We start from the raw sequence: 26,721 nt of genomic DNA on the forward strand, positions 1-26,721 counted from the left end.
GGAGTTTCCTCTCCTCCTTTGGAAGACTGTGTCTGCTTGTGCAGTATGCCCAGAACAGGCTGCCCAGAGAAGATCTGAATCCCTGCAGATGTTCAAGGCCCAGTCGGATGGGCCCCTGGGCAGTCTGACCCAATGAGTGGCAACTTTAAGCCATTTTATAAATCTATGATTAATAAACTTAGTGTGCGAGAAGGCAAAGAGGACATTTATTCATCTGTCTACCAGAAGGAAAGCGAGTGTGTGTGCTCAGAGCTGCTGTTCGTAGTGCAGTATCGTTTGTGTTGAAGGCAAGTGGACTTACCAGAATTTGCTGAGATGTTATTTGGATTCCCTGAAGTTCAGGTTCTCATGCAGTAGTGGTAGTCTGACTGGAAGGAAACACCTGGGTTTTAATCACTAGACACTAACAACAGCCACAGTGAGGATTCCTGAAACACAGTGTGAGCACATGGTGTTTTTGTTGGGATTTTTTTTTATACTTTTCTACTGAGCAGAGGCTGCTGTGCATGCTTGCACTTACTGATCTTGTACTAAAAATAGTTGCAGACATTGGCCAGAGTGGGCTTCCAGTATGTAATAATGGATGCAACTGCTTTTGTGTGCTTTATGCTGGAAATGTCAGTGATGTTTATGGAAACAGCTCTAAAAAGTTCACTTTGAGGAGAGGCCTGCTATGGAAATAGAAGACTACCCTTTGTTTATGGAATGAAAAGAGTAAATCGATATGAGAAGAAGCATTTTGTGGTATTCTCTCTAGCCTCATCTCCTGTCATTCTATGTGCAAGGCATTGTGCAGGGCCCTACATTAATGGAGGCTGTGGAACTTCCCAAACCTTTAAGGCCATTGTGCAAGATTGCAACATGAAGAATACTGCTAGAAACAGAGCCTGCTCCAAACTCAAACCATCTGAGCAGTGAGGAAATATGGAACCATGCATTAGTCGGTGTGTTTCTACTGTGATCTCTGCCTGTGAGAATTAAACCAAGTGGATGAGTGTAGAAGGAGGAATGCAGATTGGGGTAGGGAAAAGTGGGATAACATCGGAAGAGAGTGTGAGTATTGGTAAGGTGAAGCTGAGCTAACAGGATCCTGCAGGATGCCCACCGTGAAAGGAGTAGCTATGGGATGTTCTGCAGAGACCATGGGGCAGAGATGGGTGTACCAAATATGGTCTGGGTGGTGTTGGAGCAATCCACTATTGGAAAGGATAAGACCACCTTTCTCTGAACCCTTTATAACCTTAGAAGATTGATTCTTTGCAGCTGCAGGAAAGTTTCAAAGAGGGGAATTTTGGCTTCTCTGTGTTCTTTCACTTCAGATTGGACACAAGAGGCTGTTAGTGCTCATCAAAGGTCATGTACATCATCAGTTTCCATTAGCCTGGATACTGTTGAGAAAAACTTCAGTCTCAGCCTGCTTTAAATAATTTTAAACAGCTGCTTGGATAGCTGCAAGCACAAGCAGAAGGAATGAGTTGAGATTGTAGGATAGCATCCAAGCGAGTGAACAGTTCTGAAAAACATTTATGAGGAACCAACCATTGACTGATAGCAGTTACGGACCTGCAGCTCTCTGTGGACCTGCAGAGGGCTTCAGTGTTCAAAGTTTTGGCAGCAGAAGCATTGCAGGCTACTCTGCTGGAAAAGTGAAATACAAGAATACCAACCAGTCTCAGAGGTAACGTAGATCACAGATTGCTTCTGTACGGAGAGAGCAAATAGCCATCACATCCTGTGCCAGCCCCAGAGGTTATCAGTTCAGTGCCCAGGTTTCAGCAGCAGTGAAGGCTGTGTGTATGCGCAGATAACAGCAAAGGGAGTTCACCTCTGATCTCTTTGCCTTCTTCCACTGATCTGCTGTTCTCCCCTAAAATTCTCTATAGCTGATTTTCCCTTCTGATTTTGTCTGAGTTGTCTGAGGATGCTTGTTGTCTGAGGATGTGCTTCTGAATAAATGATGCTTTTAAAGAGGTGCTGCTTATATGCATGAAAATGTGTAATAGCTAGCCTGATTTCCGTCTGATGTAATTGAGGAGTAAATCCTTTGACATCAACAGAATTGAAAGGGTATAAATATAATTGAAGTCAGGTCCTATATTTTTAAGGCTAAGCCTAGAAAATGCTGCAGCCTATTCTCCACTCTCTCTTTTCTCTTTCAAGCCTAGTCACAAATATGAGTGTCTTAACTGGGACTCAGTCTATTTCTGCTCGGTTTAATCAAAGATCTGTCAGTAAAGAATTTTTACGAGATGAAAAGGTGAAGTCCTTCTGACCCCCCTACCTATCTTTAGAAAATCTCATTGGCTGCTGTTTCTGAAAAATCTCGGCAGCAGTTGTTCTTTTTTCCACTGGTCAGTTATGTTAAGCAGCGTATCTGTAGCTATGTTTAGTTCTGAACACAAACAGGCAGAAATGAAAGCTTTTTGGCAAGCAGCGAATATGATTTTCAACTCATTCTCACAGAATGGTGTTAATTAATAGATAGTTTTCTGACAAATAGTTAATTGTGCCTGGCTATTTTCCATATGGCTAAAGGAAGTAAGCCAACAAGGGCATAGCACTTAAAATCCCAGAAATTTTGATATTAAACTACTGGCATGATATGCAATCCAATTTGCTGTACTTTTAAAAGGAGTTCTGTGGGTATTAGCATATGACAGTATCACTGGAGTATGTTGTTTCCAATTTTCTTTTGTACACTTCTATACTGGTGTTATCAACTGAGTTACTCTTCGTATCAACATATATAAGAAGACTAGACAAACTGAAAAAGAAGCTTCAAGTAAAATATGAAGATTTATCTTCATAGTAGGAATAAAGATGGAATGAATAACTTTACAAAATTTCTCAATGTCTTTCGAGCAAATATATTTCTGATGCTGAGGGCAGAATCAGAAGAAGTAACTTGATAATATTCATACCTGTTCATCCTCTTGGGCTTTGCACTTCACTGTAGCAGCAGAAGTGATACTAAATCCCTGCAGTTTATGTTACCCTCAGCCAGTTCTTTCTGTAAGTGGCTGGCATTTGCTGGCTGCGGTGATTTATTAGCCTGCAGCAGGAAACATCCTTCCATTGATGAAATCAGTAGGATATTGAGATTGTGTATCTCTTGTGCCAAAAAGAGGTTTTTCTCTTCAGGTATGTGATATGTTTGTGAAGAGATATAAAAGTCTAATGCAGTTTGCAAGAAGTTCTTTATTTCATTAAGTTAGTTCTAAGGAGATGACCTGTAGCGTGTTGTCTGTTTATACTGACTTTGGAAATTAACTTTATTCTTCTAAAGTATTTATTCTAAAGAAATGTTCAGTTCTCAATAGAATCATCCCATGAGTAATTACATACTAAGGTTTTAGCAAAAATACGAAACACTATGAATTAAAAGCAGATAAAGAGCATTAGCTTTCAAAATTGCATAGCTTGTAGCATGTAATTTGTTGATATTTGTAGGATTTGGGTCTGTAGATTGATGGGCCTAATTGTCTGTCCTTTAGTAATCTCGATGAAATAACATGGCACAGCACTAAATCCATTTGTCCTGTGTGGCTAATTTAAAGCTCAGCGTAGATAACTGCCAAGTAGAGGGTTCTTTATGTTTGTCTTGTTCATATGGCTCTGTTGAATATTCATGTTCTCTATTAACACATGCCCTTCAAATTTGCTGCATTTTGTCACAGATCGTAGATTAATTAAACAAGTTTTTTTTTGCCGTAAACCGCAGGGCTGTGATCTTGTCAGATCTTCTAATATAAGCAGTATCAGGTCAGGGAAGGGGATATTGGAGGGCTGGAAAATGGCAGCTCACATCTTGACTGCAGCTCTAAGTCTCCTACCTTGAATCCCTTTACTAAAAGGATAGGTCATCTACTTGGAATAGAGAGATTTTATAAAAGCTGAGCTCTCATTTTTATTGTAGGTTCCTGGCCGCAATGAAAAGCTTGAAACTATGGAATGTCAGCAAAACAAAAAGTCTTGAAGGATCAGCAAAAATTAAAAACGTATTTCAAATACCAAGCAAACCTCAGACTGATTTTCAAGCCACACTTAGTATCCCCATGGGAGCTTTGGCTGACTAGAGTTGGTAATACTGGTTTCCCGTTAAAGCTGTTGTCATTTATTTTTCCAGCATTTATTTTTGCAGCATTAGCGATGCGTGTGCATTTCTTCACGCACCAGATACGTAGTGATGACAGCTATTGAGTAAATCACAGGACTCAGTGACAAACTGCAGTTATCCTCTAGATCTGAACTTTCTCTCTGGCATTCTTCCCACTTGGCCATTTCTTCTCCTGAAATTACTTTGGGAGGGTAGGATACTGACCATACTGAAATAAGAGTTTTCTATTAGTCTTGCAATACTGTAGTGATACCTGCACTCACAATATTCCCAGGATCACAACATGGGTAACAAGTTACTAATGGTAAAACTTATTATACAAGGCAACAGAATAGCTAAAATTCAGTGTTGTCCTGGTTAATTTGATATTAAATGATGTAACTGTTCGTTTCCTACCTTTACTGGCTTCCCAGGTTCCACCATGTGGGCCTACAGGTGGTCTCCAGCTCTCCCTACTAACTGCCGAGGTGGGGCCAGCTGAAAACTTACTTGGTGGCAGAGGTCTCTTGGAGCCCAGCTTGGATGGGGGGGGGGGGGGGTAGTTTGTGAAGTAGTTTGTGAAGGTCTGGCACAAATACAGAAGTTCTGTTTTTGTCCACTTACTAAAAGGATATGGACTCTAATAATTGAATGGCTTTGAAAATGACAGCCAGGTAAATAAATAATTCATTAAAAAAAAAGACAGATACATCAGCTTTGTGTTCACAGATCTTTATGTAGGCATGTAAATAAGTAGCTTTGGATTCCAAATTATGACTTCTCACCAACTTTTCCAGAAACTTGTGGCCTCCACATTGTTTCAAAATAAGCTAAATTATTAAGGATTCTATTTTTTTTTTTCTTTTAAAATAATACTTCCAATCAAAATCCCAGTTGATGAAGCTTATAGCACATAGATTTTCTCTCTTTTTAAAGATAGTGCATTTTTGTGCCAGACGTGTTGTGAATTCACTCATGTGCTTGAGGTCAATACTTGCAATGCAGTCCATCAGTGTTACTGATGAATATTGATCAATGACACAATAGACTGAAATGACACAGTATTCTGGACTGTCCTTGAAACAGCATAGTAACAATGACAGAGAAACATCTTGTTCTTTCTGTACTGCTGTCTTACTTTTTTTTTTCTTCCAGCACTTGTGATTTATAATGACCCTTGAGTGAAGTAGTTGAATCTGTCAGTCTTGGAAAAGGTATCAGTCATGAAAGGTCATCATTTCTGAGACTGAATATTAGGAAAAAACACAATAGAGAATGGCATAAAGCATCTTCTGGGACAGATTTCTGTCACTACAGTTCTAGTGTAGGCATAGATGATTACCTGTCCTTCACCAAACAGACACTGTAATCTTTTCAAATGACATTTTACATGTTTGAACCATCATTAAAAAATGCAAGCTGCTTTCAAATCAAAACTCCATTTCCTGCTTTCGCATTTGACTCTGCTGCTGACAAGTGTTCTTGAGTAGATCATTAGAAATCTAAGCATTTTTATTGGATTGAAAGGTAAAATGAGTATATCTTTTGAGATAATGGGTATTATTGCTACTTTATCCTAATCTAGCACCTACTTGATCAGCTGAAGGCAGAATCAATTGTAAATTAATGATCTTTGTAGACAGTGAGTTGAAACTGTGGTGTCTTTAAATCGATTCTGCACCTGTACAGTTACCATTATAGCCCACTGATGAGGATGAACTACCTCATAAAACACTGCAACTTGACTTGAACAGAGAAATCTGTCCACAGTTAAACTGCTGTATCAGGTAATCGTGCTTGCTCTTAGTATCCTCGACTGTACCTGGAGGAAGCTGCTTTTCTCTAGCACTAAATAACAGTATCCGTTCTTGAGCAGTTAAACAGGAGATATGGTAGATCCTCCAAATCTCCCCATCTTTTTTCTTGCCTCTGCCTGAAAGCCATTCACAAATATGATTCTTTTCTCTTGGGGCTGATCCTGATATACAAAATGATTCCGTGGACTGGAGACAAAGATGCAGAATCTTTTCTTCTGACTTTTATGGCAAGTCTGGAGGAAGAAGGCTGCTCCATTTTAAACAGAAGTAGTGTTTTTTCCTCCAGTACTAGGATTATTGTGCCGTGGATCTAGCCATTATATTGAAGACAACACAGTTGCTCATATGGCCCAGACTTGAGCTGTCTTAGAGGTACAGTCCATTCCACATATTCATGATAGTTGTAGGCAGCTATCATCAACCTTTCAATGATATTTTCATGAAAGATGTTTCTGAACGCAGGCATACAGACACCATCATTAGCAGCCTGAAGAATCCAGACGTCCCACATTCAAGCCATGTGTACTCAAAAGGCATGAGCACACAAGAGCTGCAAGTTATTTACTAATAGCAAACATCTCAGATGATCTTTAAGGTCCCTTCCAGCTTAAGCCATTATAAGATTGTATGACTCCATGATCTTCACTTTTCTCCTGAACATGCGGTACAAGCATTCTAGATTAGAGATTAGAGAGATGGCTGGTCGAAATCTAGGTGCTAACTGGCCAAGAAGGTAAGTATGTGTTATTGCCTGCACTTCTGTACTTTTGTTTCAGCTTTAACATAGCAGCTTTGTGTCCCAGTCTTCAGACTTTTCACTCACTTCTTCAATCAGTGTAACTGATAAGAAAAGCCATGAGTTAATGGTGTTTTCTTGCCTTTTTCTCCGTTTCCCTATGTCTCGTTTATAAACAGTACTTAAAATATGACCACTTTGAGCACAGGTTTTTGCCCTTCTTGAAGGCCTTGAAGGTTAGTTGAACTATAGCTAGCCTGTCCACTATATTAGCCTCAGTTCCCAGTGCCATCTGGGCTTGTTCTGACTTTCCAACCTGTCTAGCTTGACATTTATCTTCTGCACTTTTATGTTACAGGTCAGGCAGGTTTTCTTTGCCATAGCCCTTGGGTGATGAAATGTCCTTTTCCCTTCCCTACTCTCCACAGCCAGTTCTGAAAAACAATACAACGTGGAAGATAAGTAGTAAAGTGCAGATTTTTCTTCAGAAGTCATTTTGTTCAACCCTGTCTTTTCAGGAGTGGAGCTTTGGTATTTGCAATGCTTTTCCATCAGTGCCCTAGTAAATTACCACTACTTAATTTCGGAATTCCTCTCGGCCATATTCTGGTCTGAAGAAATCACTATAGAAGAAAATATCTTTTACTCAGAAAACACAAGAATTCTTTTCGAAACATAAAGAATTTCTTTCTTTCATCTGGCATGAAAGTGAGTCAGTGTCTTGAACAAATGATGATCCGTTTACCATATCTACTCAGCCTGTTACTCTGCCCTGGCTGTATTCTTGACATTATCTCACTAAAAAAGAGTTCTTATGGACCTTCAAATCTCTACTTCATGCACATTAAAGTGATCTTAGGTCATGGCGAAGATTTCTAAGATGCACAATTTACCTTTTCTTTTTCTTACTTTCTGAGTCCTCCACAGTTAGATGTCTAGGCATTTATTTATCCAGTTTCCCTGGATTCATGTATCAGGAGAAGAAAGAGGAGGATATCTTTTACTGAGGATGGTGAGACACTGACACAAACTGTCCAGAACAGCTGTGGATGCCCCATCCCTGGAGGCATTTAAGGCCAGGTTGGATGGGACCCTTGGCATGATCTGGTCTGATCTGGTGAGTTGGAATTGGATGTGCTTTGAGGTCCCTTCCAACCCAAATCATTCTATGATTCTAGATAAAAGCTAGAGCTGTTTGGAAATCAAATTTAGTCTACAGTTGGAACATGGGCTTGTAGCTATCATTGTACTCTTGTGGTTGGCTGTGTTAGTTTTGACTAAAGCTGGCATGTGTCTTGTCATTTTAAAGGACATGTAGAAGAAGTTCAATCTTGAATAAATCTGCTTCATGAATGGGTACTGTTTTCATTTTCATCAGTGCTCGTAGCTGTAGTTAAAGATGTGTTCCAGGTCGCACTGGGGAGAGGGTTGGGATCAGTGTGGTCCTCCTGCTGCTCTGTCTGTTCACACAGCATCAGAGCCAAACATGTACATCACCCAGTAGCTGCCCAGTGCTCAAAGGATGCAATATTGTGCCCTTTGTGGGATTTTCTTTGTGTGCAGTAACTAATCCAAATCTGATAACATAGAAACACATGTGTAAGTAGCCACTGAGGTCAGAGAGAGAAAAGAACAAAACCAGTCATATTTTCGTTAGCTTTCTTCCTTGTTTCTTTTTTTAAAAAAACAACACTCATACTATTTCCAGGATGTTCACATCCTGAACCTGAACCTCTAGGTAGGAACTAGGGGAGCAAACTCTCCGCCAGTATAAGGGCGGAGCAAACCCAAGACCACCTCATGAGAGTTAATGTGTACAAGTCCATGGAGCATGTAACCCATAGAGCTGGATAATGTGGTTACCAAGCCACTATCCATCATATTTGAAAAGTTCTGGCTTTCAGGTGAAGTCCCTGGGGACTGGAAAAAGGAAAACATCATTTACAAGAGAGGGAGGAAAGACGACCCAGGGAACTACGGACCAGTGAGTCTCACCCCTGTGCCTGGAAAGATCAGATCCTCCTGGAAGATATGTTAATGCACGTGAGGGATGAGTGGGTGATTAGGGACAGCCAGCGTAGCTTCACCAAGGGAATGTCATGTCTGACCAATCTGGTGGTCTTCTGTGTTGGAATGAAGGCATCAGTGGGAAAAGGGAAGGCAACTGATGTCATCCACCTGGATTTCTGCTAGGACTTTGACACGGTCCCCCACCACATCTTTATCTCTAAATTGGAGAGATAAGAGATTTAAAGAGTGGACTATTCAGTGGTTAAATAAGTAGTTCAAAAGTTGTAGTCAGAAGGTTGTGGTCAATGGTTGTGGTCAATTGTGTCCAGGTGGAGGCTGGTAACAAATGGTGTTGGGTGGTGGAGGTGATTGTCCCTCTCTACTCTGTTCTTGTGAGGCCCCAGCTGGAGTACTGCATAAAGAAAGATGTGGGAGCTTTTGGAGGGCGTCCAGAGGAGGTCCACAAAGATGATCCAAGGGCTGGAGCACCTCTCTTATGCAGAGACTGAAAGAACTGGGCTTGTTTAGCCTAGAAAAGAGAAGGCTGCAGGGAGACCTCCTTGGGGACACTCAATGTTTAAATGGAGTTTATATAAACAGGAAGGGAATCAACTTTTTACAAAGGTAGATAGTGATAGGAAGAAGGGAAGTAGTTTTAAACTAAAGGAGGGGAGGTTTAGGTTAGATGTCAGGGAATTTTTTTATTGAGAAAATGGTGAGGTGCTATAACAGGTTGCCCAGAGAGGTTGTGGATGCCCTGTCCCTGTAGGTATTTAAGGTGAGGTAGGATGGGGCCCTGGGCAGTCTAACCTAGTACTTGATCTAGAGGCTGGCAACCTTGCTTGTAGCAGGGAGGTTGGAACTTAATGATCCTTGAAGTCTCTTCCAAACCAAGCCATTCTATGATTATATGATTCTGTGGCTCTATGATTTCCTGTTTAAAACTACTAAGTACATATCTTAACTGAGCGTGTGGTGTGGGAGGTGTTGATATCCCCTGCCTATGGCTGTCACTTACGCCCACTCTTGCATTGAAAATTGCCTGCCATCAAATGAGCTTGCAGAAGTATAAGCATTGTTGCATATGCTGCTGTTGGCATGTTATATTTTTGCCTTGCTGCTATTCATCTCGGAAAAATACTTTGCAGTCCCAGCTGTTATTTTCAAGAACTGACAAGTAGGTTTCTGTAAGAGAATCGAATTTATTTTGAACATGGACGTAGTCCTTCATCAAAAGAAAATGAAACTACAAGAAATACGTAGCAGAACATATCCTAGCCTGTGTTAAAGCTGACTTTTGACAGCACTGAGAGATTTTAAGTGAAGGAAGACTGGAAAATGGCAAGAAAAATGTTTCAGAAAATTCTTTCAGGATTGCTTTTCCCATGCAGTGTGTGCAGGGGTATTTTAACTTCTGGATTTGAGGGATACAGAGGAGGGGAAAGGACATTAAAACACTAAGTGTGAATTTGTTACCTTGCAGTTCCCTGAGTACCTGCTGCAATGGAGTCTGCTGGCAGTACATAATTTGTTTATTAAACAAAGAATGTGATTGAAATGTCCCTTTTGAGTTAATGAAAATGTAAAACAGCTTCCCAGAAAAGACTAAGGCCTCTAATGTGATTTTCTGCAAGACTCATAGATTAAAGGTATTCTTTCATCCATTCCTGACAGCCTGAAGAAGATGAGAAACTGAAATTCAAAGGAAATCCTTACAAAAGGAAGACCTGGTAGATGAAAATACTAAGGTCCGAACTTTTTCTAAAAGGACATATCTCCAGTGAGCTGCCTGTTGGATATAGATCATTTACACTGACTTTGCACTGCAAGCCTGCGGCATATCATAGAATATCTAATCATAGAATCATAGAATCAAATAATCATAGAATCACAGAATGGCCTGGGTTGAAAAGGAACACAATGGCCATCTAGTTTCAACCCCCCTGCTGTGTGCAGGGTCACCAACCACAGACCAGGCTGCCCAGAGCCACATCCAGCCTGGCCTTGAATGCCTCCAGGGATGGGGCATCCACAGCCTCCTTGGGCAACCTGTTCCAGTGCCTCACCACCCTCTGTGTGAAAAACTTCCTCCTAATATCTAACCTAAATGAAGGTGGATCTCCTCTGGTATGATACCAGGCTCAGCTGAGCTGAGCTGAACTGGCCATGGAGAGGGGCGCTGGTCCCTGTTGCTACCATAACAGTGTCCAGAAGACCAGTGAAAAATGTGCTGAAGCATTTTGTTGTGGCAGATGAGGAGTACTGATTTTATTATTATTTTTTTTTTTACCTCTTGCCCATCAGGATTGGAACATTCTGACATTCTAACATTCTGACTGTGGAAAAGTTTTGAGTTTGAAATATTTCTTAGGGCAGATGATCCTTATGTTGGCCTGCAACACAGATAAACGTGCTTGGAATCACACACGCAATTGGGAGTTGGGATGCATTGGGCCCAGTGCTGTTAGCTGGTCAGGGGAAGAGATTGTCCCATTCTACACTACACTTGTGCAGCCTCATATGGACTGCAGTACAGAAAGGAACATAAAAGGAGGGCTGCAAAGATGGCAGGGGGTCTAGAGGGGAAGGCATATGAAGAGTGGATAAAATCACTTGGTTTGTTCCACCCTGAGAAGAGGAGGCTGAGAGGAGTCTGCATGGTGGCCTGCAGCTCCTCCCAGAGAGTGAAAGGGCAGCAACAAGGCCCAAGGAAGCAGCATGAAGCTGTGTCAGAGAAGGGTCGGATTAGGAAAAGGGTCTGCACCAGAGGGAGATGGGCTTGGAATGGGCTGCCCAGGGCAGTGGGCTCAGCCCTGAGCTGCTGGAGTTCAGAGAGCTCTGGAGTTCTGTACAATGTTTTCAGACATAGGGTCTGATTTTTGGGCCATTCTTTGTGGAGCCAGGATTAGTACTCAGTGGTCCTTATGAAATTCCAACTTACGATATTCTGTGGTTCTGCGATTCTAAGAATTTTACTACAAGTGACAGAATTCTGCCAAGTTTTGCCAGCCCTAACCATCATCTAAAAGGGTGCCTCTAAAATGTTTCTCAAGTGATGCTTAAATATACTCTTAGAGAAACATTTCATGTTATATTTCAGATTTTATATCTTTACTATTGGAACAGATCTTTCTCTTAGCTGTCAATAAGCAGCACACTTTCTCCTCTTGGTTTGAAATTTCTTGTTTTACTCATGGTTGGTATGACCCTGTTGCTTGATCTGGATTAATTTACCGTGCTGATTTGTTCTGAATGTGCCCTGTAGGCTAATGCTGTATTTGCAGACTTTGTTTTTCCTTTGTAAAATTTGCTGTTACTATCTGCAGGACAAAATGTTCTTTTTGACACCTTACAGAAGTGCCCACTGCCTGAGAAACAACACGGCATCAGCTGTTAGACCCTGATGCAAACCTGTTTGAAATCAGTGAACAGTAATGCAATTCAAGGTTTTAGGGAAAGGCAGTATCTTGTATTAGATCAGCTGTTACACTTGGAAAAAACAGACACGCTTTCAGATGCACAAACCCTTCTTCAGGTACGGCTTCAGGCAGCAGTATTGCTTACACCAGCGTTCCTTACAAATGAGACAGCTATAGTCTATAGTTTATAAAAATGTGATTGAAAGCGTGTGCATCACAGGGCTCTTCTCCTGGGCAGTGCTCCTTGAAGGACGTGGGCAAACACTGTTCCCCTCTCTTCCCTGACGGTCGTTCCCTTTGGAGGGCTGTGAAGGTGTTCAGAGGGCTGGGGCACCTCTCCTACAAGGGAAGGTTGAAGGAGTTGAGTCTTGTTCAGCTTGGAGAAAAGAATGCTCCAGGGAGACGTCATTGCAGCCTTCTAGTACTTGAAGGGGGCTTATAAGGAAGGAGACAAACCTTTCACATGGGCAGATAGTAATAGGACAAGGAAAATGGTTTTAAATTAAGAGAGTGGAGATTTAGACTGGGTATTAGGAGGAAATTCTTTGCTCAGAGGATGGTGAGGCACTGGCACAGCTGCCCAAAGAAGCTGAGGTGCCCCATCCCTGAAGATGTTCAGGGCCAGGTTGGATGGGGCCCTGGGCAGCCTGAGCTGGTGGATGGCAGCAGAGGGTTGGAGCTGGATGAGCTTTAAGGTCCCTTCCAAACCAAGCCATTCAGACATTCCTGTTGTATGCTTTATAAGAGATGCATCCTACAAGGAGAGGTTGGATCAGATCACTTCAGGCAGAGCTGAGCAAAAGCCATCAATTCCTTAAGGCAGAGGAACTTCTTCATAGTCACCATGTCTTCGAGAAGGACAAAAGCCAAGCTGTGGGTTTCGCTGTGCAGGTTGTAAATGCAACATCCACTAGTTTCTCAGCTAGAATATCTGGCTCCTAATATTTAAAGCAGTTGTGTGAACAGCTGGCAAAATGAGTTGTATTCCCTTTCTTGTGGTTGGTTTACTGGGACCAGTGTTTCCCAACCATTCTAGACTCTCAGTTGGCTGACCAGCCACTTAATCACAGAACTTGTGTTTGAAAATACTGCACAGGTGGGATAGTTCTGTGGGAAAGCTGTGAGCAGGTTGTTTGTGGTCACAGAATTAAAAAAAAAGACAAAAAAAAAAAAAGTAATGCCCCATACTCTGTCCTCTTACTCTTAGTTTACTTTTTAAAATGATATAAGCCAAGAATCTTTGGCTTAAGCTTAATATCTGACTTAGATGTTGGTTTTCTTGTGTGAAGCTTTCCTACAGCTGGCTTGAGATCCTCTAAAAGATCAGAAATGCGTTGGAATCTGTCTTATGCAAAATAAGAATGTTTCAAATGTGCTTCTCAGTCTGAGGCTATCACTTAAAGCACATGATACTTGTGGATCTCAATCACCATTCCTGGTGTGTCATTTCCAGCCTGGCCAATCTTTGATTTCTCTCTTATGTAAAAAAGATGATTTTTTTTTCTCTAGCAAATGATGTGCCCGGTGACACAAATCTGTGCCAAATAGGTTGGCATGACGAATAAAACACATGTTAGACAGCTGCTTCTCTTTGCTGGGCAAAGTTTTAATGGAGGACAACCAGATTCTCTGGAGAATCTCATAATTTGTTTAATTTTCTTTAATACACAGCCAAGGTATTTGGGTTTTAGATTGTGGGTTTTAGATTGTGAGCTTGTTTCTGTGTAATGTGATGTCTTTTCTTGCATGTGAACTAAAAGAAAAGTGATTCATTTGTGAAAGTCAAGACCCTTTTGTGTTCCCATCTATTTTAAGACACCAGATCAAACTAAGTAAAAAGCAGAATCCTCATAGCCATGTGGCCATGTGTGGCCATGTGGACAACAACATGCCTGAGCTGCAAAACAGAATTCCACATCTGGATTCTGCAGCTGGTAAAGGGCTTTGATGTCCCAATTACTTGACACTGTCTACAAATGGGTTTGAAATGTGGATGCAAATCCATTTCTGAGTCAATGCTTCAGATCAACCCTATGCTATAAACTGACATCTGTAAAACTATGGGGAGTGAAAGTAATGAAAAAGTGAACTGCAGAGGAAAGAAGCAAACCCATCTGCTCCCAAAACAGTATTTTTTTACTACCTGACATTGTTAAATAATAATGATGATGTAGTTTTTAGTAGTTTTGAACCCAGAAACAACATCAGTAGTGTCTAGCACTCATTGGCAGCTGCACATGAATGGTGCTCCTTGTAAATATACATTTAAGGTCCTTTTATGCATACCACAGCTAAACAACAGCCAGTCTCAGTGTTCTTCTATTACTGCCTTTATGGAGCAGGCTGTAATGAATGAAGGCTGCAGGGAGGTTTGGAATAGTGTTGTCAACGAGAACAGCAGATTTCGTTGTGCTTTACTCCCATTTCTGCTGCATCTGGCTGTGAGTTCATGTTGGAGATGTCAAAGTGCCGAAGAAGAAAAACTCACTCACTGTCTTGTCCAGGGCTCAAGATGTTCATGTTGTCAGGCTTTGCACCATGGTAGTTTTGTCTCATTTCATTGAAATGTTCCTTTTTTTCAGGTGCCAGGAGACAACGAGAAGCACTGGAAGCCAGTGTTAGTGGTCTTGACAGAGAAGGACCTCTTAATATACGAGAGCATGCCACGCATGAAAGAGGCTTGGTTCAGCCCTCTGCACACCTACCCCCTCCTAGCCACCAGGTACCTGTTCTTTTTGATTACTGCTACAAAAGTATTGGGAATGGTTGATCAGCCAAGATCAGGTACAGCGATTGTACGTACATCTGTAGATCACATCTGAAATGCCGTGGCTTGGAAATGAGATTCTTCTTGAATGGGAGAATGTGTTCAGCCTAACTGTTCCTCCTCGCTTCTCCTCCACTTCAAGCGCTGGCCAAAGCTGATTGCTAGAATCGCACTGGTAATGAATGCAGTAGTTTGGCCCAGGTTGGAAGTGCTGAAATAGTTGAGAGTTTGATCTCCTGAGATTCCTATCTCAGCATTCAGACGTGAGGAATCTGCAGAAGCATTCACATTTCCAGCTAATTCTCCAGAATGACAAATGGGAAATTGTTGCCTTGGGTTGGACATGATAATGTGCAATGTGGAAGTACTGTGTCCATAATCTGGGGCTTCTGGGGTCTTGCATGTATGATATAGTTTCAGTATGTGTTCTAGCCCTAGGAAGTCTTGGCTTTTTTAGTTTAAAATGGTGACCTTGAAAGACACATTTTTCGAGGTTGGAAATAACCATCTCCAGTATTTCGAATCTATCCATCAACACTAATTCAGATGGAGTTTTCCCATAGTTGTCTTTATACGGTGGAAACTGTCTGTGCTTCTTGAAGTGAATCTTAATCACATTTCTCTGCCAGTGTGGTCAAAGGGCTTGAGAAAGAGCTGCTACTGCATTGTTTTGGCTTCGCTGCAGGCCACTATTATACCATTTCAATGAGTTTTCTTTCAGAAGAGCTGATAGCACATTGCCAAAAGCAGTGGGTCTTTTACTGCTCTCTCATTAGTTCATTTTTGTTCTCAGTCTCTTCATTCCCTTCCTAAATGAGCTGAGACTTTACTACTGAACCATTGTAATTTCTTTTTTGAAGTTGCATTTGCTAAATTAATGATTGTTTTGTCCTGATCAAGCTACCCATGATGGCACTTTCAAACTTACAGGAAGCCAAGTTGTGCTTTACCCTCTTTTACCTTAAAATGAGGTGAGAGGCCAATGCTTTGCAGTTTGCAGCCTGCTGTGCCTGGTGGCATTGAATGTTGACAATTCCAGTGAAATCTGTCAGTTCCAATTGACACTGAAAACTAGGTAAGGTGTTGGAGCAGGAGATTGTGTCTGGGTGTGTCACTGGACTTTGATGTGATGTTGAATGGCACGTGGTGTTGTGTTACCACATGGTAATTACACCTCTGTGAGAATGTGCCAATGCCAGCAGTAATTTATTGCTCCTCCTGTTGCAACATCCTGCCTTGCCAGCGTGTGTTTGGCCCAGCAGGAAGGGAGTTCTGGACATGATCAGTGAGAGGTGGATGGAACTGAGTTTGTAAATAGGAATATTTCTGCATACTTCTCTGCTCTTTTTTCGAACTGCTGGAGAATCATAATGTGGATCATGAATCTTGCATGAGGGGAAGAAACACCAGGAATTCCCTGGGAGTGATGCTTCAGTAGTACATTGTTGCTGCTCACTGTGGGCCACACAGAGGATGGGGGATGTTCAGCTGAACCTGTTTCTTTATGAGTTCCCCATCCTGTTTTAAAGAGTGTAAGTTATCTGACCACATTCCTTCTGTCCCAAAACAAGCTTTGCTGCTTTTCATGGAAAACCACCAGCAGAACATAGTGCAGCTCCTCCCTATTGCTTCAGGGTGTCATCTGCCAGCAGATCTGAGTCCTCTTCATTCAAGTGGCAGAAGATCCTACCTGTGGTCAGCACAGTGCAGGGACACCATGATTGCCATGTCCTGACCTCCAGCCCCTCCTTTTGGCTGGACCCAGGTGGCTGCTGATAACAGCCTGTGTATGTCCTTTAGCGTGTCTCAGGTGTGGGGCAATCACTAATTTCTAAATTGTAGCTTGCAATAAAAGGCAATTCAGCAAAGTCAGTTTACTCTGGTGGATCATCCTCCTGCCAGGAGCAAAGTGTTCTTTGCTCTCAGAAGATTAGGACTACAACTCCATGGCCTTCTGACCTCCACACACCTGTGGAGCTGCCCAAGTCTCATTATAACCCTTTAAAATTTCAGTGTAATGAGCTCTGCACGTGTATACCTGTCCTACTGCTTTGTCACTGCTAGGAAACACCTGTGCCTTGCTTTGCCAGTTTGTTCTCTTAATCAGCCCCGAATTGGCCTGAGGTTACCAGTCAGTTCACCCTTCCCCTACCTGCCCACACATCATCCTGTGCATCTTCATCCAATCTCATCTTGGGCATCTCCAGGGATTGGACATCCACAGCTTCTCTGAGCAGCCTGTTCCCGCGCCTCACCGCTTTCATAGTGAAGAATTTCTTTGTTATGTCTAGTCTAAATCTCCCCTCTTTTTCCATCTTTCTTATAAGTACTTTTCAAGTATTAAAAGGCTGCAATGAAGTCTCCACAGAGACTTCTCATCTCCAGGCTGAACAAGCCCAGCTTCTGCAGCCTATCTCTATAAGGAGAGGCTCTCCAGCACTCTGATCATCTTCATGGCCCTCCTCTGGACTTTCTCCAGCAGCTCCATGTCCTTCTTGTGCTGAGGGTCTCCGTTGGATACAGGGAGTACTTAAGAAAACTTTCTTAACGTTCCAGTAGTTTTCAAGTATTTACAGGTGGAACTCAGAGGCCAAGGCAGCATGTTTTCTAGATCTGTGGTGGACACAACAGGATGGGCTGTATTTTAGGCAGAGCAGGTTCTACAAAAATTCAGTATGCAGGTGAAGCACTGGGTTAGACTCTCTAGAAAAAAAAGTACAGTCCTCAGCACTGGGGCCGGAAAGGATGGATGGCAGTGCCAGGAGTGTGTTGACACGCACACAACATCCAGCCCCCTGTCTGTGATTTAACAAACAGGTAGAAAAGGTAACAGAAATACCAAAGACGACATCTAGAACTGAGCCGCAGTCTGATAAATACAGATGAATACTTAAATCCTCAAGGTCTGCAATAACTGATGATAGTTCCCCTAAATCATTATACCTAGTGTTGTGGATGCTTTTGATTAAAACCCTGCAGGATTCTGATTTTATGTGCTGTCACACCAGGTACTTATACCAAGAAAATATACATGGTTTGCTGTCAGTACTGACTGCTCTGTTCATGCTGATGATTACCCTCCTTGTGACATGTTTTTTCATCCCCTCTGTGCATCGATCAGTGCAATTGAGAACTTTTCACCTGGAAAGTTTGCAGACCACATGTTGTAATCTTGGCTGCTCCCATCTTTCAGATTTTTATGAGTCCTTGGGAAAACATTTTTGCTTAGCTAATGCATATTTGAAAAGCTGCTGAAACTGGAAAACTTCAGTGCCAGATACTGCACAGAGTCATGCTTAATCTACCCAAGACATAATGAGGAGAGAAAATTGAGAAATGGTAGAAGGATTACAGTCCTCTTATAGTATTTCAATAAGCAGAATTTCAACGTGCCCTTTCTGTTTGTTGATAAGTTTGCCTTCAACCTACGGATGCTATTAAGATCTAAAAATATTTTCTAGGTAGCTTTGTGTGGAATATAAAAAATAGCTCAAATAAAACTGAGATGAGAAGATGTAAATTGTTCCTTTAAGTCTCTGCACCAGGAGGCACAGCAGCTGGCTCATAGCCCTGACTCCAAGGACCTTTTAGTCATAATCTGTTTCCATGTTTCCCTATGCCTGAATAAGGAATAACAGTGCCTCCCTACAGCATGGGAATGGGGGCTTAAGCCTTTCCATCCTAAATGTCTGCAATCAAATTGCATTATGTATCATATCAGATAAGAAAAATAAGCACATGTTGCACTCTGATCCGAGATCAAATATCTCAAGTAACCATTGTGCAAAGCTGAGTTCTGTAACCAGAAAATATTAGAGCAGTTTGATGCTTGATGCCAGTATAGATTGCAAATATGTGGTGATTATGAGCACAGGACAGTCTGGGTGACTTACCTACGTAAATCCAACTTTTTACATAAACATCCCGTCATTACAAACACTGCTGAGAAGGATCTGAGAGTATTGGATGGGAAGCTGGACATGAGCCACAGTGTGTCCTCACAGCCCAGAAAGCCAAACGTATCCTGAGCTGCACCGAAAGAAGCACTGCTGCATGTGCAGAGGTTTGCAAAGGGGACAGCTGCCCAGAGCGGGTTTCAAATAGTAAGTTAAGGGTTAAGGAGTGGTTTCAACCTAAGAAAGGTCAGATTATAGTGGTGTGTATGAACTTGTAGCATAGCCTCCTGAGATCAGTCTCCAGCGAGCAGCTGAACACTTGCTGTGAATGTCAGTCCTGGTTTCAGTGTCCTTTTGAAGAGACCGCTGGATTTCGCTGTGTTGCAGCAAATGTTTGAAATTCTCATAGCCTTGCAGTGCAGTGTAGGTCTCAGAGAGTCTCCCCCAGCACGTCGTGCTGGCGTGCACACACCTCGCTACCGCACACCTGCAAAGAGTAATGCCAAAAAGGTCCTCAGAGCCCAGAGAGACAAGGGAACAATTAGAGAACATCAGCAGGTGCCACGCTGGCTCCCTGGAGCGGGCAGAGAGCTGAGTTTTGCTGCATGCTGTGTGAGCAGCTCACACCACGAGCAATCTCCTGTGCCCTCTGGCAGCCCTGCGGCTCTGGGTGGGAGCGCTCGGGGATACCTGCGTGGAGCTGAGTACATCCACGCTGGTGGTGCTGCAGAAATACCAGCAAATGTTCCCCTGCCTGTTTGTGCAGTTTGGTATAATGTGAGTGAGAAGGCTGCGAGAGAATGGCTCTCAGATGTCAGATGTGGCCAACATACTTTGATTTGTGAAGTACGTCTCCATTCTATTCATACGCTGAAAAGTTTGACTGCAATGGATAATGCATGAAGATCTGGGAATTTGGGGTGTTTTTGAAAGGAAATAAAACCTTTGAACCATCTGTGACGCAGTCGGTACCTAAAGTAGAGAATAATTTTTAGCACAGCTCTTGAAGCCTGTACAAAGGAGCTTCATCTCTAACAGCAAACTGCGACTTGCCTCCCAGCCCTCCTGGTGGTGGGTGATGGAGGAGGAGGCTCAGAATGCACAGAAATTCTCTGACTCCTGAGTGTGAGCAAACCTGAAAGGGGATGCCTGCTGGGCACAATGCAGATCCCAGGTATGGATTGCCAGGGAATCTGGGAAACGTTCAAATGTCTTATGGTTAATATTCCAGCAACTGAAAAAATGAAGGTTGTTGTTCTTCTTTCCTTTTTGCCTTTCTTTTTCCTATTGAAACAGCTACTTTATGATGCCAGCTAACCTTCCAGATGTAAAACAATAATTTGAGGGCAAACAGTATTCAGCAGATAATGCATAAAGCCTAATGTTCCATGCTTCAGCATATGTTCTACTGCCGTGTTATGTATGTATTTTATAGTCTCATACAAGTATATTGTTTGCCTACAGAAAAGCAAGCAGGGGTAGAAATTAAGTTTTCAGAAGAATTTCCCAAGTCCCATTTTGTGGCTCTTCTGAGGGCTGGTGCCTGGAGCTCACAGTGTGGCGAGCTTCTCCAGTTCATTACTCTCAGCTGAATCAGTGCTAGAATTCTCTGGATTCTATATTCACAGTCCCATGCTTCTGCAGGAAAAAAAGCAAGGATAGTTTTTAATAGGAATGAAATATTATGAAGTGTTGATTTTCTCTCCCAAAAACATTTTGTGCAGTCAGTGTTGGCTGTGATGGACCAACCTTCCAAAATCACGGGAGAAGAACAGCTGGTGCCAGGCAAAGAAATTTTAATTGCAGCAAAATGCAACAGAAGTTTGGGGTTACAAATAGCTGCAGCGTTTTGCATTTTACAGGTACCTTATGGGAGAAGTATACACAAGGCAGCACATGGCATCTGCGTATTTTACAGAACTTCAGCCTTCATGGGAATCATTACTTTTCCATTTATCGTAGAGTTTGTCTGCATATGTTTAAGTTTTATGGCAAGAGCAGCTTGACAGTATCCAACCGCTGCGGCTGAGTGAACATTTCCATCTGTCACCAAACCCATCACCACAACCAGAAGGTGATTTCTCTCACTTGCTTATCCAGAGGAGTGTTGTGGGCAGTTGGTGAGGAAGTCCTGGCCCTCTGCAGCATCCCCACCATCACCTGCCTGGCTGGTTGCCTCGGTACCCTCTTCTGTGGACCTTCACCCTCTGAGTATTAACTGTCACTTCAGGTTTATGTTTAGAGATGTGAGTTCGCATACTCCCAGCGACATGCATTTAGGGATGGACAAAATAGTTTTACTCGGGGAGTGATTTAATTACAGTGCTCTGTAGTGATGGTCCCAAGGCCTCTGTGGAAGCAGCTCAGTGCTTATAACACTGTGTTAAAGTCACCAGTGTATATCCCAATCCAATTTCAGGTTGGTGCATTCTGGTCCAGGAAAAGGCTCACCACAGTCTGGGGTGGATTTGTCCTTTGCAACCCGTACTGGTACGAGGCAAGGGATCGAAACACATCTGTTCAGGACGGAGACAAGCAGAGACCTCTCACTGTGGACAAGGAGCATCGTGCAGGGCTGTCACAATTCTGCAGAGCTCATCACAGAAATCACAACATGTGAGTAGCAGACACAGCATTGCTTCTTCACACGTCTTAGTTTGTTTCCCTGCCAGCCCTAGCTGGTGTGATACCTGCAATCAGTACTGCAAAACAAGGACACAGTCATTGCCATTCTGACATTTCATCTTGTTTTCCTCACATGGTCTCAGACACAAGTCTGTAGTCAGTTGTGTTGGTCTGTGTCATGGAAAACAAATTCCAGAGGTTTGTCCAGAAACCTACAGAAAAGAGCACTATTTTTATAAAAGGCTCTGGGCCTTTTAGGCTACACCTTTTCCTTGAGTGCCCCAAGGATTTATAAGTCATGTCACAGAACCATAGAATGACTTGTGTTGGAAGGGAAATCAAAACACATTGTGTTCCAACCCCAATACTACACCACAAGCAAAGCTGCCACCCACCTTTTAAGGCCATCAGGCCTTAAAAGCCTGTAAAGAGCCTTAGTTATCAAAGGAGTTCACAGGAAGAAAGAGAGAAAGAGAATTTGGGATGTAAATACCCAAACCTTTTTAATTTGGATCATGGTATGTTTCAGAGCTGAGGGAATGATGCAGACTTTTGCTGCAATTGCTATTATATACTATTATCTGGGCCCTTTTTCAATTACTGTGACACTAATGAAGACTCCAGAGTGTCTTTGTGTTTGTCAGAATTCTGCAGGGATAGTCTTTCAAGCTTCTAATTGTGTCACGCACTGTGCGACGCATTCATTGAGTTTGGCTCTGTCACACAAGAATAGCTGTGACTGTCAGGGCTTGGGAGGAAGAAATGCCATCTCGAGCCATCTTCAGAAAGCTGCTTTGGGTCAGCACGTAGATGTGCACTGCTACAGGAAAAATGCAGTGAGTAAACATAAGAACTGACATTGGCCATGTTACTACCAAGCAGAATTGTAATCCTGAAAGTAGACGACAGCTACAAAACTTGCCTGGGCCACACTCAGCAGAACAACTCCAGTTGATTATCCAAATCTAAGATTAGAACATGATTAACCCAGTTCTACAACAGCTTAGTTTCCACAAGATACTGTTGACATCACATGTAAAATGCAAAGTTGTGCAGCCAAATTGAATTTGTTACTTTTAAGAGTGCTACAGTCTGAATTATGTTTCCTTGTTCAGCTTGCACATACAAAAGCCAGGAGTGCCGTTTGACCATCCATTACGAACATGGATTCTCTCTTACAACTGAACCACAAGACGGTGCCTTCTCTAAGACAATTGCACAGTACCCCTATGAAAAACTGAAAATGTCCTCAGATGATGGGATAAGGATGCTTTATTTAGACTTCGGAGGAAAAGATGGAGAAATTGTAAGTAGTGCATTTAGCAGGGATGCACGTTTCCATCTCTTTGATGGTCCCTAAGGCTGTGGAGGTGGAACAGCGCTAACAGGAGCAGGCCGGTGTGGTTCCAATAGCAATATGTAGATGCCATGTTTCCAGTGCAGCGTGATGATATGGCTTTAGAAAGAGACAATCTAAAGATAGAAAAAGGTAGAATACTGCAAGGAGAGATGAATTATTACTTATATTTACAAAAATATTGTATGTCTGTATAGCCAGATGTTAGAATGTTTATATGTATCCACTGCCCTTTTTAAATGATTGTGGGTAGAACAGCTGAAGAATGAGATGTTATTAATAATTTCAGCATGCACATATGTCCTTGATCTAATGTGACAAACTGGTTTAGATGCTCTTAAAAATCTAATTGTGGGAAAAAATGGGGATTACAGATGTAGTGCAAACCGTCTGCTTAACTCTTAAAGTTAGCTGTCACATAACCTAAAAATGTTTATTCCTACACACAGTTTAGATACCATAAATTATATTTGCAAATATGTTTTTTTTCTGGCCAAATCTTCTAGTGGTTCCAGAGCATATTGGCTACTGAATTCTTTATATCATTTGATAATATACATTCTGTAAAGTGTTTATTCTCAGCCTGTTGGAGCAGCCATGCACAGTCAGGTCGTGGTACAGTGTTTTGGCTTCAGCAGTGACCAAGAGCAGATACATAGGGAAAAGTATGAGGAGGAGGTATTGGACACAACAGTCACACCACCATCCCTACTCCTGAAAACATGGAGGGTTTGAAACTCTTAGAAAAGAGCTTACAGCACTGGAGTCAGTGTTAGCTGCTTGCCCAGGTGGATATAAGCCCAGGGGCACACAGATCTCATCTGCTCTCAACGTGCTTCTTATTTCCTTAGTGACTTAAATATTTGCAGCTGCATGCAAAGAAAAAACAGTATGTTGTAATAAAGGGTTGTTATTAATAGAAGTCTGTTGAAAATACCAAACAGCAGTTAATGTAGTAAATGCTCCATAAATTACTGGTTGCTTGAGCTGCAATCTAGTCTAATTATTTTCAACTTGATTTCTTCCTTTAATTTCAGCAACTGGACCTTCATTCCTGTCCAAAACCAATTGTGTTCATCATTCATTCCTTCCTGTCGGCTAAGATTACAAGACTTGGTTTGGTGGCATAAATGGGATACACACATCTGTTTCTTCAAAGAAAAGTGGAGCAACCACACATCTGAAGTACAGTCATCATTGGCAACCTGTAGCAGCAAGCAGTCTGCACCAGACTGGGGTTCCCAGTCCTTGGTCACTCCTGTCAACCTTTCAAGACTAAATTATGATCAGCTGAAGAAGTGGCATGACAAGGAAAACAATGTAAATAGTGGGATTTTAAAATCCCTTATCAGACAGTAAAAGAGTGTAGACCGTATGTGTAAATATTTCAGAATCATAAATCGTGCTTATTTCAACGTGCTGGCTAATACAGAATAAGTAAAGGGCTAAGCTAAAAGTATTAGCTAAGCTAATACAGAATAAGTAAAGGAGTGGGAATTGGCTGTGATGCAAACTCACAGTTCTTGGAGTGGAAGTTCTATAAACAAGATTGTCCCAACGCCTAGAAGTCACATGTTGGTTCTTCGAACCTTTACACCACTTGCAGAATTTCTTGTGAGAAGCCATTAGAACATGTTGCTGCACACCCAGCAGAGCACGCAGACAGCCTCTTGAGCAGTGTGCTCCAAAGCAATACTGAGGTGGTCAGTGACCAGCTGCACAGTGCCTGCTGAGGGGTCCTTTCAAGTTAAATGATAGAGACATCTTGTGTACATTCCTAGCAATGTAACTGATGCAGCACTACCTGTAGGGAAGGCAGCAGGGCAGAGGCAGGAGGGGAGCATCCTCTGTATGGAAACATGGGATGTGCTTTCATAGTGGCTTTCCAGATGATTCCAATAACCTGGAGCTTCATCTCACGGGGTTCTCAGGCTCAGGTAAGAGATAATCAAATCCAATGGGACATGTGACCTGATCTCCTGCCAGCACGTTCCCACTTCAGTTTTCCAGCAGGAAGCCAGGCTAGGTCATATTAGGAGCTTCCTATCCTCCTGCTCCAACTTTGTCAACCCCTCAGCTCTGCCAGGTCTGGTTGTGTGGTCTTGATTTTGCTTATTTGCAAGGAGGAAGACTTCCTTTTGCAGAAAGTTGCTTTTCTTTGTGAGACCGTGTTCAGCTTGGTCCTGGAACTAACCTGGAACTGAGTAGTTGACTTCATGTAGTTGGGTGGGAATAGGAACACAATGGACTGCATTTACATTGTTCTTAAATTGCAACGGAACAGCTTCATGTTGAGTTGGTTCTTGTTTGCTTTTAGAGTTTTGCCCTAAATTCATACTTTGAAGGACAGGAATTATGTTGGAAGTAATCAGAAGTTGCAGAACTTTGCTTGTCATACTACATCTATTTTATTCTTCAGAAAGCCAATGAGTTTCAGTGTAACATCACTTGGCTGGCAAAGAAGACTGAAAACACAGTTTGGTTCCATGTTACTTTTAAGCTAAGTCTTGAGATTTAAATGTCATAGTGTTTATCACAGGGTAGGAATTAGATTGTGGTGGTTTCCATAGGTATCTTAACCATCAAAGCTAATTGAAAAATTAAGACGACAGGCTGAATTTGCAAATAGTGAAAACAGCTGCTTCAGAACAGCTACACTGACATTTGGAACAGCAGCCCTACGCCCAGTGCCTCTCTCCAGTGAAAAGTCTGAAGGTGATTTACCTATCTGTGAACTTTGTTTTTACTGTCATGGTACGTGCACTTAAAAATTAATGCCTTGTGTGAAGTCACAAGTTAGGAGCTATGTTGCATAACTTATCAATAATTTCCAAATGCACATTTCTCACTTTGCTACTGCTGCCATCCTCATATCCCTCTGCAGCAGTTATTTGGGTCTCCTTTACTTGGAAGCTTCTGGGATAGCATCTTCTGAGAAGCTGTGAGCAGTCGGTATGCTGGAGGCTGGGGTTTTGGATATGAACTCAGATCACATTGTCAAGTAAATTGTTGTGTGATGGTTTTAAAAGGTCATTCAGGACATTGCTTGCAAAGTATTTCATTGCTGTTTCAGAGCATAACTTAAAAATATGGACGTAGGCTCCTATAAAGTTCCATAGGTTAGAGTGAGAACTTGCATTCTGTGGGATAGGTTAAAAGCATATGTAAACTGTACTGCACTATTTCCTTATTCCTTTAACATTTACAAATCACTGGAATGTTATACTTAACATGTACGTGCATTGTAAATATTTCAAATTCCTATATTAGTACCAACAGTGAAATTACACAGTATGTAATCTAAGGTGCTCAGTACTATATGAAGTATAAGTGAATAACTAAGCAGTTTGCAAAGAAAGTTCCTATTATATATATTTATAGAAAAAATAATGATAATTACAGATGCTATTTCTTCATTTTCAGATTTTGGACTGATTCATATTTGGATGGGATAGATAAATACGGACTTACTCCACATTTATAAGAGTATAGTGAATATTTATATTTTAGAGGAAAAGAATATATTTAATAAAGTCATTTATTGGATTTTTTTGTGAGGTGAGCTTACTTTGTACCCAAACAAGCTGTGTAGAAGGCTGTCCTTTGGTTTGGGGCTGCAGAAAGAGATGTTCTACATCTCAGTTGTTCTAAGTTCAGTTACCTGAAAGAACTATTCATGACATTGATAGAGTATTGACTTTGAAAGTAATTTCAGCATGTGTTAATGCAGTGTCAGCAGCACATTGCTTATACTTAACTGGGCTGTTACAGCAGTCATGAAAGACCTCTCTCTGCTCAACCCCTTGCATTCAAGGAGCAAGGCCAACATATGCCTTGCTTCGTTCTTAGGGATGCTTATGGAAAAAAAGAACATTTTCCTTCCTCTTTGTATTAATTCTGAACCTAGTGGCCCAGATAGCCAGCTGTGAGGCTGTAAGCCTGTTCTGCCGGTGTTACCCAGGGCATAGCACAGCAGCCTCACAGAAATCCTAAAATGG

The 26,721-nt window shown here is 42.0% G+C and overlaps 1 protein-coding gene across 1 annotated transcript in view; it reads left to right on the forward strand.

Moving 5' to 3' along the window:
• SNTB1 (syntrophin beta 1) overlaps nt 1–23,853 on the forward strand; it is a gene marked incomplete at both ends in the record, with an annotated part of 103,432 nt that extends 79,579 nt beyond the window's left edge. The window contains 4 exons of the mRNA XM_079533819.1: nt 14,661–14,800; nt 21,161–21,357; nt 22,482–22,672; nt 23,761–23,853. Of these exons, the coding sequence (XP_079389945.1) occupies nt 14,661–14,800; nt 21,161–21,357; nt 22,482–22,672; nt 23,761–23,853 (621 nt within the window). The remainder of the gene's footprint in view (nt 1–14,660; nt 14,801–21,160; nt 21,358–22,481; nt 22,673–23,760) is intronic.
• Nucleotides 23,854–26,721: the final 2,868 nt, after the last annotated feature.

This window comes from Tetrao urogallus (genome assembly GCF_951394365.1).
Source record: "Tetrao urogallus genome assembly, chromosome: 3".
Classification (NCBI taxonomy): domain Eukaryota; kingdom Metazoa; phylum Chordata; class Aves; order Galliformes; family Phasianidae; genus Tetrao; species Tetrao urogallus.